The 20,355-nt window shown below is 37.6% G+C and overlaps 1 protein-coding gene and 1 long non-coding RNA gene across 3 annotated transcripts; one reads left to right on the top strand and one right to left on the bottom strand.

The window, feature by feature from the left end:
• Positions 1-919: 919 nt before the first annotated feature.
• Positions 920-6,393, bottom strand: LOC142602331 (uncharacterized). The gene is made up of 3 exons (XR_012836038.1): positions 4,503-6,393; positions 3,526-3,680; positions 920-1,986 (listed from the first exon to the last, which is right to left on the bottom strand). It is a non-coding gene; the product is annotated as an uncharacterized LOC142602331 (long non-coding RNA).
• Positions 6,394-8,550: 2,157 nt separating this feature from the next.
• On the top strand, positions 8,551-17,414 carry KCTD18 (potassium channel tetramerization domain containing 18). 2 transcript variants are annotated; one of them, XM_075756269.1, is made up of 7 exons: positions 8,551-8,760; positions 9,597-9,794; positions 11,046-11,257; positions 12,176-12,369; positions 13,487-13,581; positions 14,017-14,119; positions 16,655-17,414. In XM_075756269.1, the coding sequence occupies exons 2-7, from the start codon at positions 9,638-9,640 to the stop codon at positions 17,169-17,171; spliced, it is 1,278 nt and encodes a 425-aa protein (XP_075612384.1). In that variant the 5' UTR covers positions 8,551-8,760; positions 9,597-9,637; the 3' UTR covers positions 17,172-17,414. The 2 variants fall into 2 exon arrangements, with proteins under 2 accessions (XP_075612384.1, XP_075612385.1); XM_075756270.1 differs by lacking the exon at positions 8,551-8,760 and adding an exon at positions 8,862-9,143.
• Positions 17,415-20,355: the final 2,941 nt, after the last annotated feature.

The following is a 20,355-nucleotide window of genomic DNA, read 5'->3' as shown; positions in this document are numbered from 1 at the left end:
ACACCTATAAGAATTTGGTATTTCACACACAGAAGGGCTATCTTGCTGTTTTGTATTAGCTGTTGCGATTAAAGGAAGCTTCACTGGCAATTCCACATATCTAAAAAGAAGAAATGTTACTGTGAAGATTTTTATTAAATTCTATGCCATAACATTCAATTGTTTAAAACATTCCCTTAATAATGTATAAAAGCAGAAAACAAGAACTCAACTATGAAATCTGGTTGTATCTTAGGGGCAAATATATTTTTTGTAATAGAGAATCCTGCTTTGTGCTGGTGAGATCCCATGAAGAAAGCAGCAAGCTATTAAAACACAAGTTTTGTCTACCACTCTCTCCACATATAAATTCTAAGTTGCAAATAGATAATTTCTGAGTTAGACGGGGAATTGTTTCTTACTACCTCAAAAATACCTAGGACAATATACAAAGATTAGCTGTAAAAAAAAAATAAAAAATCCACAGACACTTATCAATTTCTGCATTTAATATAGCCACCTACCTAGCTGACTGACATGTACTCCTGAACTGGTCATCAGTAGAGCTACTTGGACCAGGTGACAGAGGAAGAGAACTCTGAAGATTCTTTCAAAAGAAGAACAGTGGGGAAGTAGAAACAGTTGAATATTCTCTAATGTTTTAAGTATCACAAATAGCCACAGGAAAAAAAATAATGAATGGGCAAAAAACCAGAAGTACTGATAAAAGGTGCACGATATTCAAACACACACAATAATTTTAAAGAAAAATATTTTGTAGCAAAACTTATCAAAATCTGTAACCTACTTGTATCCCAAAGGAATGTGTAGACTTTTTAAACGTTGATATAACTAATGCAAAGTGCATTATACATATAGAAGCACAGAGCAAAACTAAGCAGCTGTTTAGAACAGACACTAAAATAATATTTTTTTAAAAATTAACTCTAATTTTGCCATGGCACAAGGACTAACATGGACTATGTTTTCTGGTAAAGTTTACACATGCAAGATATTTATTGCAGCACTAAGCAAGGAAGGCAAATAGCTCGCTCAGTGGTGAAGAATACCACATACTGAAGTTTTATGCTTTTTCTGGTTTGCTTTTAACCACATGACTTCATCAGGGGTAACTGATATTTAACTTTTAGATATTTTACAAACAAGATTAAATCCTAAATTTTCAGTGAAAGCAACAGCAAAATTTAATTGATTTCACTATACTGGGTTTCATCCCAGGTTTTAAAGAATTGGGGTAAATGTTTTAAAACGCATATATGATTTCAACATTGCACCGATTTAGATGCTTTGAAAATATTATCCTGGAAAATGAGTTCAATACGGTAACAGTTCAAAAAACATCTTACCTCAGAAAGACTGCTTATTTCTATTGCAGTTAAGAGGTTATAATTCAAAAATGCTTCTATTTCTATAAGAGTTTTATTCTGCATGTAAAAAAAGTAATATAAAAATATATTTTAAGTGGCTTCTGGCTTAAGAAAAGACAAGATATAAAGGCAAGTCTATGTTGCTTTTTTTTTTAAACACTCAGTTGAGCACAAACTTATTGTATTACCATCTCAATACCTATAAAGGTGAAGCTGACACTAAAATAGCAATGGATAGACATATACACTGATGGACAAAATAGTAAGTACAAAAAAATCCTACGAAAGAAAAATCAAATCTGAATACTATGCTATCAGATGATATAACTTCACAAATCTGAGATGTATATTTTAAATCACCAATTTCAGAATATTAAGTTTCAAAAAAAGATAAAAGCTTGGTTTAGCTGATCTAAGTTTAAATGATATTATTTACAGCATACCAAACAGTTTAGTTTTCGACGAAGCAAGATATTATGAAGCTGCAGCTTTTCTACTTCCTTCTGAAGAAAAATCTTCTCATTCTTTAGCTTCCGAGAATTTTCTTTCTCTGTACTCAAAGCCACAGCTAATGCTTTATTGTTTTGTTTTAAAGATACTTTAAACATAGATGAGTTATCTAAAGGAGACAAAATCATATTTATTTTCAACAGCTTCAATTTCAGGCCCTCTCTGCATGAACTATCACTATATAACAAAATTATTATCTGTAGGTTTTGGTGGAACAATAGCAAAGCCTAACACTTTCTAATATAAAACTGTTTCCGTTGGCTGTCATTCTGATGACTACTCTGTCAGCTTCATGTTCAAGTTTATTTCATGCACGGAATTCTGCTCTAGTCTGGACTTTTTGGAATAAGGTTATTTTAAGAAGAAAGCATTTAAGAATGGGTGATTTCACAGGCATGTTTCCAGATTTCTAAAAAACAAATATACATTTTACAAATGAAGACGTTCAAATATTTTAAGCATAAATGCAAGTTTTGACAACAGAAAGAAAAAAGCTTTAAATTCCACTTCCTAATGAAAACCTTCCACTGTCCTAATGAAAACCTGCCTACTCATATCTGTTAGGGAATGTCTTAGGAACTTTTTTTAGTGCAACTGCATATTACCAAGATGATTGCTTTTGCCTCACGTTCATAGTATACATAGAGTTAACTTGAACTCAAGGTAGAGACAAGTCTGACCATACTCTTTTATAGTACAAAAAGGAGCAAGGTTAGCTTGAAATCTGCCCCAACTACACCTCTTCATTGTCTTCTGTTACTACTTCTGTGATCTGTAACCCAAAATTTGCAAGGCCTTATTTCCTTGCTTTGAGAAACAGGCAACAACAGTGGAACCTTGCTAACCTAAACGTTATACTTTGAAATTATTATTTAGCTTAGTGAATTATTTATATTAGTGCAGTGTGAACTTTTCTAAAGGACATTAGTATTATTCATCTATACTGTTTACTTTTCACTGAAAATTAGTATTTTTGACATAAAGCCACAGTAAGTTCAAATACACATAAGCAAACAACAAAAATTCTTGCGGCATGGATCACAGGAGGAGAAGTAGTAGTCAACATTCACTTAACCATGCTGCTTGAATTAGCTCTGAAATAGTGGTGTTTCACTAAATTTATAGTTTCCTTACCTTTTGCAGAAGAGGATATGAAATGTTCCATAGTGTTCTTTTTGTCAGAGCCAGAAACAAACCCCAACCATCTACCGTGACAAACCTACGTTTGAATTTTAATCCCGATTTACTGGGAAAACAAAGTACCTTCTAGCAAGTGATTAAATCAGCAGATTAATATTTGTATTTTCCTTGATTCAGTAAATGGCTGAATGAAGAATTTTATATAAATCGGTACCTCAGTTTTTAGATGCCTCAAATGGACATGGATGCTAGAAATGCACTTGAGTACACTCCTTTAAAAAACACTGGTATGCCAAAGAACAAGCACCAAAAATCCTTCCTCAGAGAATTACATAAACAACTTAGAATCATGTGTTTTAACTTGCAGACACTCCTAAAATTCTCAACATACCACGTTAATATTTTTAATAGGTGGCAATTCAGCAAATCACATTAAACAGAATTACTATTCCTTTTGAAGTCATACATTCTAAGTACAGTAAATGGCTTCAGTTTTAACAAGACTTACTTATTAATTTAGTTTTGATTTTAGATGCTAAAGAAGCATTCCATTTTGCAGCTTGTAATGTTCTATCCTTCTTCTTCATATGTCCTTTAACAGCATCCGAGGGGAAAATGGTAGATGATCTAGCAGTCGCTTGTTTATCCATCATCAAAATGAACCTGTACATTGTCAAGAGGAATGTCCAAATAATACATGATCTTTCTCACACTTTTAAAAATTAAGTTTCATTACCTCTTATCAGGATTTGTTATCTTGAGAAAACTGCTTCAGTCTTTACCTTTGTTCAAATAATTCAAACAGGTTAATGAATCATTCCTTGAGACATTTAAGTCACGTTATAACAGAGTGGCAAAATATTTAACTAATAAACATGAAGACTAAAAGGATCACAAATTTTTCATCTCGTCCATTCCCTCAAGTTATCTATGCAAGTTTAGACTTAAAAGGGAAAAAACCCCCAAGGTTCTATCACTTCACAATATGACCAGACCAGCTTTTGCTTTGTCAGGACAAATTTTAAATTGAAGCATTTAAATAAACCGCATAATAAAAGCTATAAACAGTGAGACAGATCGTCCCGCAAGCACAGGTAGAACAGGGAGTGGTGTTCCAGCAAACCGCTTCCAGAAGGCTGGTCCTGCCGCCACCCGGCCCTCGGCTTTCTCCCCTCCTCACAGGGAAGAGGAAGCACACGCGCCCGCCTCGCTCCAGGGACCGCCAACAGCCGTTGGGCGGCAGCCGTTGGGCCGAGACGCTCGCGCGCCCCTACCGACACGCCGGGAAGGGCGGCAGCCCGGGGGGCGGTGGGCTGGCACTGCCGCCCGGCTGCATGTCAGGCGAGAGGGAGAGCGCCTGACCTTAAACCTCCGTGCTCATTCATGCCCACGTTTTGTATCCTATGAAGAGTTATTTAGAATTAAATCACTGGATGACATCTGAATAAAACGATATGTGAAAGCAAGAAATGATGACAAACTTACCAGACAATCAGTAACACTTTGTGCTTCATCATTCACAGGTAAAATACATAGCTAGGCTATAACAGCTGGATACAAACCCGTCCCATATCTGCAGCTGGATATACACCACAACTAATATCCACTGCTGTACTTTTTCTGATGGTCTGTTGATAAAACAGGAAAGGCATTGTAGCAGTTTCGTCACATACAAGCAAAATCAACCCTGTTGAAACAGTTCACAGGTACTCTACATACAGTCACATACATTTCTTTTCAGAAATGGGGTATGTCTAAATCGTTAATCTTTAATCCACAGTTCCAGTTCTTTAGTGACATTCCTGGGTGTTTTAAAAAGGAGGAGTGGGATGTGTGTAACTTCTCCAACTAGATGTCTTTGCAAACCATGTTAAATACCTATCATTAATAATACTAAAAAAAAAATAAATTGTATAAACACTTAGCATCAATCCTAGCACACTGTGCGGAAGGGATTAGGGAACTGCAGATATTCCACCTGGCTGTCAGAGATTTTTAGGAAGAGTTTGAGGTATTTGGCATTCTGTTCAAAGAGTTCCTTTAGGTTAAAAGAAATCCATGTTCCTTCTCAGTGGAAACTTAAATTTCTTTTTGGCTGATCTTTAGATATTAGTAATAGGTGAAACAACAAACAATTAATAGGCAGTCATCAAAACAGTTATGAAAACAAAAATGATAAATTTAAAAACCAATAAATTATAGCAAGTATGTGTCCTGCCTGCATACTTACTGACTTGTAAGGGTAAGAGTCTCTCATGTCAGAATTTGAGCAAGCCCACTTTTAATTTGGTTTAGGTAATACTATGACTGGTAATTGCAAGGAAGTATTGTAGTATAATAAAATGCTTTTCCCCAAAATCTGTTCTGAGCCCAAAATCCCTTGCTCTTTAACACTGCCTTCACATACATTCTCTTTCACTGGGTATGTCTGCCCAGTCCTACCATTACTTTAGGTGGGCATTTGTTCCTAAATTTGATCCAGGAATCAGTAAATTTATAGTAAATAGTTTTGTGAAAATCTTAAAAGAGCTAAAGTTTTAATTTATTTGAAGATTTACAGAGATGTGGAAGGTTGAAATAAAAAACAGCATTAGGTTCTGTAATGCAGTAATTGTCATGAAGATCTTCCCTTTCCATGTGCTAACATTACAATATGCTATAAAGTAAATCGAAAGAATTGCACAATAACTATCAATCAGTGGCATTATTTGACAATGTATCTTTATGAACTTATTTTCATAACCTGCTGCAAACTGCATCTGGAGAGTCTGTCTTTTCTACCTTTTCTTAATTTGTGTATGATATACGGCACAATTTCTCAGTGTGGCCCTGGAGTTGCAAAACCCTATGCTTCTATGCAATCCCCTTAAAATACATATTTGATCCAGCACACCTTATATACCTTTGGTACATTTCCCCTTACAAAGCAACTTGGAAGTGACTGTAGCCACTGTGAAACTCTGGCCAAATAAAACAGCAAATAACCTTATGTCACTTTAAAAATAGAAAGCCAATCAAATAAAACTTATCGCTTTATCCTTTCCAGAAGGCAGTGTTTTCCACCAGATCCAGTCATGAATTTTCATTTCCTCCAGTTTTACATCAGTCCCAAGTCCTGAAGGAGCAATCACCAATTTGCTTCCATTTAATGTTTATGTCACTACCGTGGGCAATAAATTTAAAGCAAAACATGAAGCATTGCGTTTCTACCTGTGGTCATACTTTCCTTTACACTCTGCTGAGGAACTCCCACACCGTAACGTTTCACATGTAAAACCTCCAGTTAATTGCCAGCCGCTCAAAGAGGGTAAGAGCTTAAAGCACTGCCAAGTTTCACAGCCTATATATCTTAAATATATCTTAAGAGCAGAATTCTGGTTTTCGGTCATTTGGGATCCTATGACTAGTCTTTAAACTGAATAGAAATAAGAGGGACTGAGGGAAAGATGAGACAGACCTTTTGTAAAAGCCCTAACCACGTGGGACGCGTTGTATTCAATTTGTGTCTTAGAAGATACCTGCAAATTCATCTTTGAGAAGAATGTTGGTTGACTAATTAATCCTGTAGGGTCTAGTAAAGTGTGAGCTATGGCTAAAGCACTTCTGGTGGGTAGATTATGTAGAACAGCTTCTCCCTCTGTGGAATCTCTGACATTCAACAGACCTGAGCTCACGCTATGGTTTTTCCTGAAATTATAGTATTAAGAACACATCCTCCTCCTTTCTTGCACAAGGTTAATGAAAATTCATTTCTTAATGCCTCTTCCTCTCTGCCAAATTTGACTGAAATTAGTAAATTGAAAGACAAATATACAGAGAATGAGCATGTAAGCCTGGTTTCCTTTGGAAACTGGTGAAAAACAAAACAAAAATTCCCTGTGTTCATTTCCCAAGAACAGGCAGCTCAAAAGGCGGTTTGCTTGGGCAGGTTGGTTATGCTGCATGCCTCTATACTAAGTACAAGCTGTGCTAAGCTTGAACTATAATGATATATCACATGGTTAAATCTGAGGTCCAAAACCTATGGCATTGTTTGTTTGTGTACATATATTAACAGAAACCATATACATTGTTCTGGTCTCCCAGTGCAGAAATACATGAAGGAATACAGTTCAGACTCTTGAGGCAAAACCAAGCCAGCTTAAAGGAAAAAACAAGCATGGAAAGCTGCAGCTTTATTAAGTGAATGTTTTAGACCAAGAAAGACTGGAAGTTAAAGTATATTCTAGTATTTGACAACAATGGCCGCATTTAATTTGCAATTGCTATGTATGAACTATTCCCAGTGAGTAAGGGACAACGCACATTATATCCTTACTATAGTTAAACCAGACACCAATATTCCACAAAATTAATCTATTATACTTTTTTTTGCTTATTTTATAGGAATTCCAACACCCATGAATTATCAGTCCGTATTGCATCCAGTGGCATGTTGTAACTTGTGTGCTTATTTAAATCATTAGATATTAAGCATTAAAGAGTAAGTGTATTTTTACTGGATAGGTCCTTACTGTATGTTATGGCAAAAAAAATATATTCTTTATTTGCTTACAAAGTGCGAACTAGACACAAACTTTTTTTTTTTTTAATAGAACCATTTTTCATGCATACAGAAAATTTTCATGAGGCCGAGACAAAAGCATAACAAGAATCTAATTTTTTTTACCTTTCTGTTGTTTTACACATGCATTTTGGTGAGCAAGCAACTATGTCAGACATAAGCAATTTTTTTGAATAGGACACTGTTTCTGCAAGTCTGAAATGGCTGTATGAGGGTGAAGCACCTTGCCTGCATTCATCCATGCTATTTTAGAACAGAATATTTCAGTTGGAAGGCACTGCATTAGTTTGCTCTAAAAAAACGCACACAAGTCTGAAGCAGAAAATGACCGTATTTCACAGGCAAGCAACAGAAAAGCAAATTAAAAGCTATGATGCCTGCATTAATACATATTAGCTAAAACTAAACAGACTGCTGCTGGCACACAAGCTAGAGAGTTGGTCTGCTCAAAGGGACAAGCAGTCATGTCAAAGTAGGGCAGAAAACACAGGCTGACCTCAGGCTAATTTTTAATGCCTTTGCCCACCATTTGAACCAAAGCAGACCTGACTGTGAGAGCACGTACCAGCACCACATCGCCCCTGTCCAAGCACCCGTCTTGGTGCTGCAACTTGGGGTGTGTAGCTGCAGAAGAAACCAGCGCCCATCGTTCGGGCTTCCACCTTGGGTCAAAGCCACTGGCGTGAGCTCACCAGAAAGGCTCCGAGACCACCGTGAAGTAAAATGGGAGCACTGCGAGTTAGAATAGCTCAAGCTGCGATATTATTGAGCCTACAGAAAAGCAATTTAATCAAAACCACTTTAAGTAAACGTTAAAAAAAATTATCAGGAAAGGTTTCTGCCTTACAGAGTACCCGAGTTTACGTGGGTCAGCTTCACTTCAGGGAGTGCCTTCAGGCAAAGCGGGGGAGGCAGGGGCAGCAGAGCCGTGAGGGTCCCTACCCCCGGCTGACCCGCCATACCAGGGATAGGGAAGCCCGGGCGGCCAGTGCTGCCCCCGGGGATGGCGATTGCGCCGCGGAGCACCGCACTGGCTGCCCCTCTCCTCTTCCCGCCTGGCTCCGGCCCGGCCCTTCCTGACGCCCAGCCGCCATTTTGAGGAGCCGAAGCAGCCCCTCCGCTGGCCTTACCCACTTCAGGCCCGGCGAGGCGACCCTACTGCGGGAGGCGGCAGCGCAGGTAACGCGGGATAGCGCCTGCCCCCGCCCCATATGACGGGACCCCCTACCCGCGGACGGCCCCGGGTGGGGAGCTCAACCGCCTTCTTCAGCTGATTTCCCTAATCGGCCAGAATAGGCTTCCCTCTTTTTTGGCGGAGCAGCGCCCCACGAAAGGGAGGGGGTGCCCCGACCGCTGTGGGGGCGGCTGCCCAGCTGGCGGCGAGTACATCAGTTAATTTTGGTGAAACGTTAGCAGGTGCCCGGGCGAAAGGTGCGTAGTGGGAGTTAGTAACCTTCAAAGAGTGTGCTCTAAAAAAAACCCCACGTTTGAACATTTTCTTCTACTTCTTGTGCCAATTTTTTCTGCCCAGACGCTCCCCCCCCTCCTGCGGGGAGCTCAAGGTAGGCGCAAGTAAGAGTATTTCTTGGCAATGTGGCATTAATGACGTGACAGCTTCAACAACTACTTAAAGCAGCCCTACTTAAAGATCGGAGTTTAAAGAAACCAAGTTGTTAGTACAAAATTACTGCATTTTTAGTGCTGTGAACTAAAAGCAAGATTTCCCAGAACGTCCTTCCAGTGCTCTGCTCACACACTGACCATGTAATTCTGCTTACTACTTTGTCTCGAAAGAGTAACCTTTGTATTTCCTAGCAAAGTAAAATGCCATGGTTTTTTACAGTAAAGGTGCAGAATGTTTGGCTACTTGCACTAATACATCCCCAGAACTGTTTTCAAAGCTGATTTACAGTATTGTGTAACAAACATGTAAAAGCTGAGCTAAGGCTTAGATGTTGTATATAGTATGTTGTCTTAACTAGCATTAGATTTACTTTTGTTTCTATCTCTTTCAGGTTTGACTAGCTTGTAATTAACATCATTATTTGCAAATGCTATGGAAGAGGCCAAGACTGAAGATGCCCAGGGTTTTCTACGACTTAATGTGCGAGGATGCGTATACACAGCCCGGCGTGAGTCTTTATGCCGCTTTAAGGATTCAATGCTAGCTTCTATGTTTAGTGGACGCTTTCCTCTAAAAGTGGATGAATCAGGTAAATATGTTCAAACTGTAAATATGACATTCTGATCAGGAAGCTCTGTGGCAAGTGCATGCTTTTATATACATTTTATAGTATATCTCTTTTCCCAATCTGCTGAGTATCAGTTGGCTTCTTTAATTCCAGGACATAAAACAATTAGGCATGCATGACTTTATACTTATGAGTAATTAATCTGAATTCCACAAGACTACTCTTATTTACAGACAAACATGTTCATACAGTGCTTACTCCTGCCTTGTCCCAGTGCAAACTGTGGCTTTGGAATGTCCTTCTTCAGTATGAATATCAAAATAGATAAAATTGAAGTTGCAGAGTATTTGGCATTTAACTTGGATCCTGTTTATGACCCCCTACATTCTCCAGAGGCATCTCTCTCTCTGTGTTCATTACATAAGGAGATTTGGGCCTAATCTTTGTTTCAGAATACTTCATTACACAGTAAAGATTGCATTTTTCACCACCATGGCTTGATATGAAAGCTTGAATAAAACTATTCATGGGTTAAATTTCATACTTGTTTGTGACTTGGAAATCCTGCCAAAGTATGTCTAGTTTAAAGATATGGTGGATGGAGAATAGCAATTCCTTGTTGTACACTTTTCACTGTTTAAAATATCTGAAGTGTTTAACATTTTTATGGGCAGGGCTTTGCTACCATCTTTCAGTTGCAGTGAACAGCCTATTGTACACAACCACATATATTTTGGTCAGTTTTGTAGTGGTCCTTGAGCCCAGCAGGCAAAGGAGAGAAAAAGAAACAAAAAAATACTGTAAAACTTGAGCAATAGTCAGGGAAGGTCAGACTCGATGTGTACTGGAGCTGATGTTACTTTTAACTCTTTTAAATTGCCTAGGTCCAAACCTGAAAAATTCTCTGTAATAGTGAGAAGAGATGTATCTGCAGTTAGAATTAGAAATGCATCTAGAATTAGATTTTAGCATTTTAAGTTGATTGCACTACAGCTGAGATTGTATGTTGGCATGGTCCTATGCAGATTGGTGATTTCACTGAAATTCCAAAGAAATGTTTACTGCATTAAGAATTTTATCTTCACATAACAGATATTCTGGGGAGTCAAAATAGTGGTTTTGAAAGAACAGAGAAAGTATACTTATTCCTCCTAAGTAAAACTAGTACAGAAGTTTTATATGAAGGCTTTTCTTGTTGGTTTGGTAGGATGTGACAAATCTGTCTTTGCTTGCTGGAATTGGTATTTTAAATGATTTTATTTATGTTTTCAGGAGCATGTCTAATTGATCGAGATGGAAGCCTGTTTAAATATCTTCTGGATTATCTTCATGGAGAAGTTCGGATTCCTGAAGATGAACAAATTCGAATTGCACTACAGGAGGAAGCAGATTATTTTGGCATCCCTTATCCATACAGTCTGTCTGACCATTTGGCCAATGAAATGGAGACGTATTCTTTACAGTCAAATATAGAGCTTAAAAAGGTCTTGACATTTCTTACATTTTTCAAGGTGTACTCTCTAATCCACACCATTCATTAGCATCAGATACTAAAACTACCGTACATGCAAGACAGCACTTTTTAATTCCCATGTTAAATCACCAGTAAATTCAGATTTTTAGGTTAAGAAATCCTAGAGTGGACAATGCAGTCATAGTAGTTAAGGACATCAGCTTTTCCCATGATTGTGATACAGCAACAGTTTAAAGTTGACTCTGCTTTACATGCAAGTCAGCTGTAAAGCTTGCGTAGTAGGAATGACATTGTTTAGTTCCCTAATTGTCTTCAGATTTTACTTGAGATTAGATTTGATTCCTTCAAGATGTTTGCTTTTTTGGTTTTGTGGTTTTTTTTTTCAGTTTTACAAATTAATCCTAAAACTTGAAAGGTACTTTGCCATTTTTTTAGAGCAAGAAAGGAGAAAAGAAAATGAATGTATTATTTAAAATCCTACAGTTTCTCTATTTTAGAGTATTGTCACTTAAAAGTAAATTCTAATTAACTGATTGGAAATTAACTCGTATTAGCAGGTGTGGTTGTGTTAGTCCTGACAGTCATCTATGTTTTCTTAGTAAGCTATTGTTCCATATGTTTCACATTCTCCCTTATTCATTTCCTTTTGAAAAGCATAACACATTTCCAGACCTTTCAGTTTCTCTTCATATTAGAGATGTGCCATGCCTTTAAGTATTTCTGTTGCTTTTCTGTGAATTTCTCCTAGTTCTACAATACTTTCTGTTAATGTCAGGTAAAAAATACTGCACACATTATTGTAGATAAACTACATCCTTGATTTACTTAAAAGAGCTCACCAGTACAGTTAAATATGAAAGCTTATTCAACTAAAAATATTACGTTCTTATTAATATTCTGTATTTTGTGTTTTATGTTTTTTTTACAGGCTTTGTTAGATTTCTGTGATTCTTATGACTTAGTTTGTACCACACCTACAGTTTGGGTCCTGCACTATCTCAACACTTCTGGAGCAAGCTGTGAAAGTAAAATTATTGGTGTGTACACCACAAGAGCTGATGGGATCGATGCAATTAATAAGGAGCTAGGAACAAAAATTCATAGTAAAAGCATTTACAAAAGGTAAGATGAATGTCAAACACATGAAAGCACTATGAAGTGAGAACGAACACTCACATAGTATAATAATACCTAAATACTATGTGTAGCATAATATAGCATTATTGTACTATACATCTGTGGAAGGAATCAGATTCTTTCCAACTTTGAAAACAGTTGGCTAATACAATGGTCACATTAAACAAACAAACAAAAAGATAAGAACAAAGCATGGAGTACAAGAATTTGAGAGAGTCCACAAAAGGTGGCTAGCATGCAGTTGCTGTAAGTTTTTATTATGTTTTACTTGCCATTTTTAAAATGTCTCAACCATTTAAAATTACTTCCTAATATAGGATAATATTCACGCTAAATACAGTGAATGAATCCCCATCCAGAAGCAGTTCCAGAAATATTCACAAAGTTGCTTGTGATTAATGGAATTGTATTTTGCATTCTTCATTTAACACCAAAAATAACTGAAGATAAAAGGAAATAGTTTTAAATCTTTAAAGGACGTGTATATCTCTATGACACTATTAATGTATTTTTGTGACAGTAATTATAAGTAATTGGTAGACCTGTACTTCTGAGTGTCTGGAAGCAATTTGTCTTTCTCTTGGTCCCACAAGACCACACATCTTGGTGTCAGATGTGTACTTCACTGTGTACCTTTTGAAGCATGGTTAAGATAGAGCTTCTGATGTTTCATCATCTTTATAATTAAGACACATATTTTCCTAAATTTAGGCTGGGAACATTAATGTTTATTCCAAAAGTATTTGGACACATAGTATCAGGTATCTGTCCTCCTACTGTGTTTTCCTTTGAATAAATGATTGAGATTTAGAAGAAAAGATTTTACACCATTAATTCTGTATTTATTCTTTTATGAACATCTCTCACGAATTTTTAGCAATAGGTGTTCACAGGCATGCAGACCATAGGAGGATGGCTATGTAGAACCTGTTACACAAATGAAATTTAAGTTACATTTTCCTTTCTGCTTTCCAAAACATTTACTATTAAGTCCTTATAGTTAGGATTTGGTAAAACGAATGATACATTTCACCAGTGTTACATTTTTAAGGACTTAGCTAGATTTACTACATAACTGTTACCTTTAAAACAATATTTCTAGAGAAGCTGGAAATAACATCCAATACATCTGGAGCTATTACTCAGTAGCTGAGCTGAAAAAAATGATGGATGCTTTCGATGCCTGGAAAGGGAGAGGTAGAGTATCAATTTTTTTTCTTTTATTTCAGTAGTACTACTTTTTAACAGAAAAATAAGAAAAATATTTGCCAATAATAAAAACTCTGTTTACATTTTCACTCATTCAGTAAGTAACATGTAAAATATCCCACAGTGGTGGCTATTTGGGGAAAAAAAAAGTCTTAAGGGATGTTCCAACACGGTGACATGAGTTGACATGAATGAATAGATGTAGTGAGAGCCACCACATGCAAGGGTGAGAGCCTTGTTAGCATTGGGCACTCTGCTGGAAGCCCTAGAAGCATATTGGCTGTAAGCAGTGTTTGTGTCAGCATAGTCTCAAAGCTGAAATTCTACATAATAAAATGCATGCATTCATTTAGTCAGGTGTATATACATGCAACATTGACTATGTCTCTTAGCTCATCAATACAATGTCCCTTTGAAATGCAGGTGTCAGCTACTGGAGAGTGCCTCAGGACCTGATTGAATGTTGGACTCTCGAAGAACGCCCTTTGAAAGGCAGTTTGCATCATATGCCTCCAGTCCATAAAAGGTGCACTGATTTGCATAGGTGGCTTAAAATAAAGCAGAAATACAGCGCAATCTTTTCTTTTTTTAAAAATATAATTTCAGGTTCTCTGAAGAGCAATGAATGTTGAGTTTTCTTTGTTTTTTTCTGTTTACATTTTTATAAAATGTCTTATCAGAGACCTTAATTGCAGAACTGAACTCACTGGAAACAGATTACCTTTTTTAGGCTGCTGAAACTCTATTCTATTCTACCTCTTCAGCCTTTAAAACATCACTACAGAGTGGGAAGGAGTAATTTCAAAAAGTAGAGAGCAGTATTAGTTAAATGGACTGCTAAAAAAGAAATTTAACTGAAAACTTTAAAAGGTTAACTGATTTTTATGTGTGAGATGCCTTCTTTTTAGGAGGAATTTCTAGACTTTCTTCTTTGCAGTTTTACAGTGATACTTTTGACTACACTTCCAGTCTCAATACATTACCTAAAAGCAGCCTTTGCAGGTGCAGCTACTCAGTTGATCTGAGCCACCTACTTTGCTGCTAGATAGAAGAGGATCTTGCTGACCTTCCTTGTCCCTGGCCACCGTCATTTCAGCAGCAGCCACAGAGCTACATCAGCACAATGATCCAGCTGAAAACTCCTGTCTCCCCATCCTCCCCTGTCCCCCCATTTTTGCTGGGGGGGATACTGCATTCTTTGCTTTTCATAGCTCAAATAGGAAGGACTGTGATCATTTGATCCCTGGATTGCCAAACATCCCGCATACGTTCCTGAATGCTCCTCTACTACCATTGCTTGTTTTATCTCCCGCCTCTCTACTTTGTCTTCTCTATTCTTCTGCACCCTCAAAAAAGCTACCTTCATGTTTCAGCTAAAACTCCTGATGTACCCAGTGATCCTGATGATACCATATACTGTCTTAAAATACTGTAAATGAACCTAGTTACTGATGATATTTTACCTATACTTCATTGCTACTATTAAAGCACCTAGTCTTTCAATGTTTAAGCTTCCCTTTTTGTTTTGGTGGATCCTTTGATCTAGGATGTGCAGACATTGAGAATATGTTCTCACCTTATGGCTCTGAGGAAAACCTCCCTGGACTCGTTATCAGTACTGGGTTATTTGCAGGCTTTCTGTTTGAACAGTGTCACCATATATATAATATAAGAGCAATAATAGGAAATATTACCCTCAGATATTGTTTATTGTTTTGGTATGAATCCCTGTGGCATTTCACAGATCTTTTAAAATCCAAAATGCAATTACCCTGAAGAATATCAATGCTTTTGTAGTGTATTAGTGGCTCTCACACTTCATAGCCTGTTTACAGTTCTGACCAGCCAGCTAAGTGTCTCTTCATTCCTAACAAACAGGTCAGTTAAAGCTACAGCTTTTCGTTGTCAGCTAAAAATCTAGAGATAATCTGATTCATACATGTTCTTTCTCCTACTACCAGGTTTTAGTAGCTTTACCCCATCATCCACGTTGGATGAGGCTTTGGGCAACGTGGTCTAATGGAGGGTGTCCCTGCCTGCAGCAGGGGGGGGTTGGAACTAGATGATCTTTAAGGTCTCTTCCAACCCAAACCATTCTGTGATTCTATGTAGGAGACAGCAACAAAGCCACAGTTTAACAGCTTTTGTTTTGATAATTTTTAAATGCGTTGTTAATATTCTCTGAGTTTAATTTGGTCTCCATGTTCTTTTTCCCCCTCTTCCTCATTTCTCCAAAAATGATTTTGATTTATGTTTACTGATCGTCCCTCTGACCTGGCCTGGTTTAGCTTTTGTTTTGTTGGGTATCAGGTTTTCTAACATCCTGTTCAGCTGTTTTAGCATGACCTGGATTTCTACGGCATCATTTATTATTTCCTTGGGAATTAAAATCATCTAGGTGTCTATTTTTCTTTGCCAACACTCAGAAACAGCATTTGTGTAGTACTTTAAAAAAGCTGTCTACTTGTATCAGTCAGAGTTGCCATGAGAGTCCATAGATTTTCTTGCATAGGTTCTAGTTTGGTTTTTTTAAATGTTTCCTCTTGAAAGATTATCCATAATCATCTGTATTGAAAAGAAATGGGGGGAGAAAGAAGCAATATCTTTCTTCTTTTCTCAAATTACATAGTGTGGAACTCTATATTTTGTGTTCATGTGCAGTTGGGTCTTGAATTTTTTGCAGATAAATCACATCAGACTAATATTTAGTGGATTTTGTATCTGATGGAATATGTAGCATTTTAAGATTTTCTTTCTATAACTCCCCCGGCTTGCTTTCTCACTGATTTTTCACTTAGCAGTTTGTGCATCATATTTCTTACAATTTTTAATGTGTAATACTAGTTAACACAGGTAGAAGAGATTGATAGTACTATTCATACAAAGGCAAGCCTGACTGCAGTGATGAACAGTTCAGAACCATAAATGATATTGTATCAAGTAAAAATTAAAAGAACTTGAGATTTGTGGATGGCTGTCACAGATCGTCTGTTTTGTAATAATGTTATAAAATGAATAATTTATATACATAGTTTATTTCTTTAATTTCTTTGTTCTACAGACGATTAATCGACTTTACTGAAGAGGAAGACTATTCACCATGTAAAGCAGGCCCCAAGCCAATTAGATTCTCAGGTCCCTCAACAAGTACCCACATCAAAGTCAAGAATTCAGCTTCATTAAAGGTAGCTGCTTGCAATGCTTCACGTTCTGCAGTGACTTTTAAACGATCCAACAGTGAAAGTTTGACGCTGCACAAAGTAGCTTCTGAAATTGTATCCGCAGCAGTGCCCAGCAATTCCCAGGTGCCTTGTGGGCAGCAGAGTGCTGACCATGGGACGCCACATCAAATGGCGTTCAAGATCACAGCATCCAGGAAGCCTGTAAGCAACCGTGTAGTAAAGCTGAAGCGAACTCCACTTTTTCTTGTGACACAGTCTCAGCCATCTTCTTCTGTATCCAGTAAACAGGACAGTGCTGCTGTTGAAATTCCTACTACTTCTATGGTACTGAACAAGAAAGAACCAGCTGTATTAGCAGAGAGTATCAAGCTTAAGAATGATAAAGTGGATGGATAATGTTTGACTCAGCCTGATAGACTGGATAGCTTTGCATTATCTGGTCAAAGAAGAGATCATCATCTCACATGGTCATTTATTCAGAGATTTGGTAGAAAATTATGATGAAAAAGCTTATGAAAAGCATAGGGAGAAATTGTTTTAAGTCAGCACTGAAGTGTGTTTTCTGCTTTATTTCCAAGTGTTTTTTAGATGTTGGGAGGGGATGAAGAAAAATGGATTAAAGAAACCCCCGAAACACAGTCTAATGTTCTAGTATCACATTTGTATTTCTGTCAGGCTGTACAAGTTCAAATGAGCTTTTCAAAGGGAGTACTTGCACAGCATGAAAGACCTCTTCATCAACTTTAACTACAGATAATTTCCTTAATTTGTATCTTTAAAGTGGGGGGGAAATAGACAACAATAAGTAGCTTTTATTAGATACCAGTTTGCCACAAGTGTGCAACGTACTGAGTACTGTGAAGCTTTCAGAAGTTGAATGTGCTTACTGGTACTTCTGGTGAGGAAAAGTCACCACTGTGTTATTGACAGCAATGAAAGGGACTGCCTTTGCTTGTACACAGTGAGAAAATTCAGAAATAGAGGAAGGGAACAGAGTCTAGGGAGCAACAAGGCAATTTTCTCCAAAGACCCCAGACATACACATACTGCTTCCCTAAGGTGGTCTGATGTGCCGTGGGGATGAGGCTGCTACAGTAGCCGGTGCAGCCTCGGCATTTTGTATTGCACCACTGTGGGGTGTTTCCTGCAGCTACAGGGAACCTCACAGGTTTGAATGACAGCTGGCCTTCGCACATCCTCCTGCTGGTCCTTCCAGGTGATGAGGGGACAACCTCAATTTCTGTGTGCAGCAAAGGAGTGTTAACAGAGGTGCCCTGGTTTGAAGGCAGATAAAAAACCCCCTCCTTCCCTCCCAGCAGGATAGATGAGACCTCCTTGTACTAGGGTAAATTCTGAGTAATGATACTGAAGAGCTCCTGTATGTTTCTGTCAGCAGAGGAAAGCTGTTTGGCTCACTGATTTTAAAAAGCCCCCTTTAGTTGTTTAACTCAGTGAACAAAACCTGGCTTTGTTTTGTGCCCTTGCTTGCTTACTGTTGGGTGCTCAGTTTTTTGTTAGTTTTGCTCCTGCTTTTGCTTTTCCAGCACCATAAATACAGCCCTAAATGTTGAGAAGTCCTATCATGTTGCCAAAATGCAATGTTCTTAAAATTCCTGAGACTATTAGAATTACAGAAGGGTTCTTTAAATGTTTTATTTTCTAGATCACTTAGAAGTGATCACATTTTCAGGCTCTTCTCCTAACCACAAGGACTTGAAACATCTTTCGCACAAATAAAAGCCCCAAATTTTCATGTACTAATGTATTTTTAAGGAGACACTTTGCCACGAACATTAGTCACATTTTCTGCTATTGGTGTGTATATTGAAGACCAGCTTACCTTTAGAATCTTTAAGCTAGTGGTTTTTCTTAAGCCTAAAGAGCAACAATCTCAAGGCTTTTCCTATCTCAGCAAAAAAGGTTTCACTGAAGAAAGGACAAGGTAGAAACTATGGAAAGATACTAACATCATGTAATCCCCTGTTCTTTGAGCATGCAATTCATCATTGACACTAAGTTTGTGAAATTTGTTTTTCATACTAATCTGATGGAAAAGCAGTTTTTAATACTTACCTTCTGTGTGACTTCTACTTCACTATTTATTGAATAGCTGAGCACTTTAACATGCACCTTTAAATTTTTTTACAATGCTTCCTAAAGCAGATTTCCTTCCTCTTCAATGTTTGATGAATTTAGAAGGTTTCTATAAACATAGCATCATGGAATCATAGAATCTTTTAGGTTGAAAAAGACCCTTAAATCATTGAGTCCAACAACGCACTAAAGCTCACAAAAAGCGTGGAGCTTTGCATGTGCACAAGAAAAAAAAGCTTTGAGAATAATCCTGCAGGACTTTCTGAGTTTGTACTAGCTCTGTGTTTATCTAACTATTCTGGTAGCACACTATTTTTTGAGTAACATTTGTATTTTGCATTACAGTGGCTTTAATGAGTCTTCTCTTTGTCCTAGACATACTGGCTTGTGGTTAAAAGAAAAAAAAACCCTGAAAAAATCCTCCCTTGAATTTCAGTAGATGAAACAGGAAAATGGCTGTGGTGGGGAGGTAGAGCAAGATTAATCATTTTTTGAGGGATTTATTTATTTTTAATTGGATGAGGTGCAAACATGGCCTTTTAACTTACCTGAGTAGGCACTGTCAGTGTGGTTTTTTATACCTGTGAATCTTGCTAAGTTTCCCATAACTGATGGACTGATATTAAACAGTTTTATGATAGCTGAATAGCAATAACCTTAATGGTGACTTTCACTGTAAAAAATAGCTTTGCCCTTGTCTACCCAAAGCCTTTTAAAATGTAGAAATAAAATAGAATGTGATCTCTCTGGGAGGCCAATAGCTGAAAACAAATGAAACTTGCCAGTCGAAGGACGAGTCATCCCTTAATCAGCCTAACAGACTGCGTTCTTTGAGGCTTGGAACAAGGAGCAGAAATTCTGCAAGTCCGAGTTTCCTGCAGGTTGAAACTTCCTCAGAACTGTAGGTTCCCAAGTTTCTTGAAAGTCTGCAGTTCTCTTCACGTTTCACTTGTCTAACTCAACTAACCAAGTACCAGCTGGTACTGCATTTGCACTGATAAACTGTGACACACTGTCTGTACACACCAAACAGTCTGACTGGGGAAACTGTTAAAGGTGAGCTACAGTTTTGTAGCTGGGATTAGAGGCACTATCAAGTGGTGCGACAATGGTTTACTTTGAATCTTTGTAAAATTATCATTCATAATAGGAGAGACCATGTTCAGAAAAGACCACCCTCAAAAGTGACTCCAATTTAGTAATCTAATGATTACTAGTATCTAATAGCTGCACTCTAAAGGCTGACATATGTATCGCCGGTGCAGTTTGAAGCATTCATTTTTTTTCCTCACAAATGCTGTCAATTTTCCAATTGTTTAGTTCTCCCTTTCACACTACTGTCTTTCCAAACCATCAGTGATATGGCATCATATGGGTTAAGGAGACAAGAAAAATATGATTTCAAATTACATTTTTAGAAAATTACTCCTCTGTGGTTATACAGGGGCTTGTGATGCAGACGGCCTATTAGCACCAAGATGTGATT

Source organism: Balearica regulorum, chromosome 6 (assembly GCF_011004875.1).
Source record: "Balearica regulorum gibbericeps isolate bBalReg1 chromosome 6, bBalReg1.pri, whole genome shotgun sequence".
In the NCBI taxonomy this organism is placed as follows: domain Eukaryota; kingdom Metazoa; phylum Chordata; class Aves; order Gruiformes; family Gruidae; genus Balearica; species Balearica regulorum.
The sequence above is the reverse complement of the archived record's forward strand: the minus strand, read 5'-3'. Positions and strand labels throughout refer to the sequence as shown.

Excerpts from the sequence above, each read along its gene's own strand:
- KCTD18 (XM_075756269.1), top strand. The coding sequence starts at position 9,638 with ATGGAAGAGGCCAAGACTGAAGATGCCCAGGGTTTTCTACGACTTAAT. Across the intron at positions 13,582-14,016 it reads CGATGCCTGGAAAGGGAGAG|GTGTCAGCTACTGGAGAGTG; the intron begins GTAGAGTATCAA and ends TTTGAAATGCAG. Across the intron at positions 14,120-16,654 it reads ATGCCTCCAGTCCATAAAAG|ACGATTAATCGACTTTACTG; the intron begins GTGCACTGATTT and ends TTTGTTCTACAG.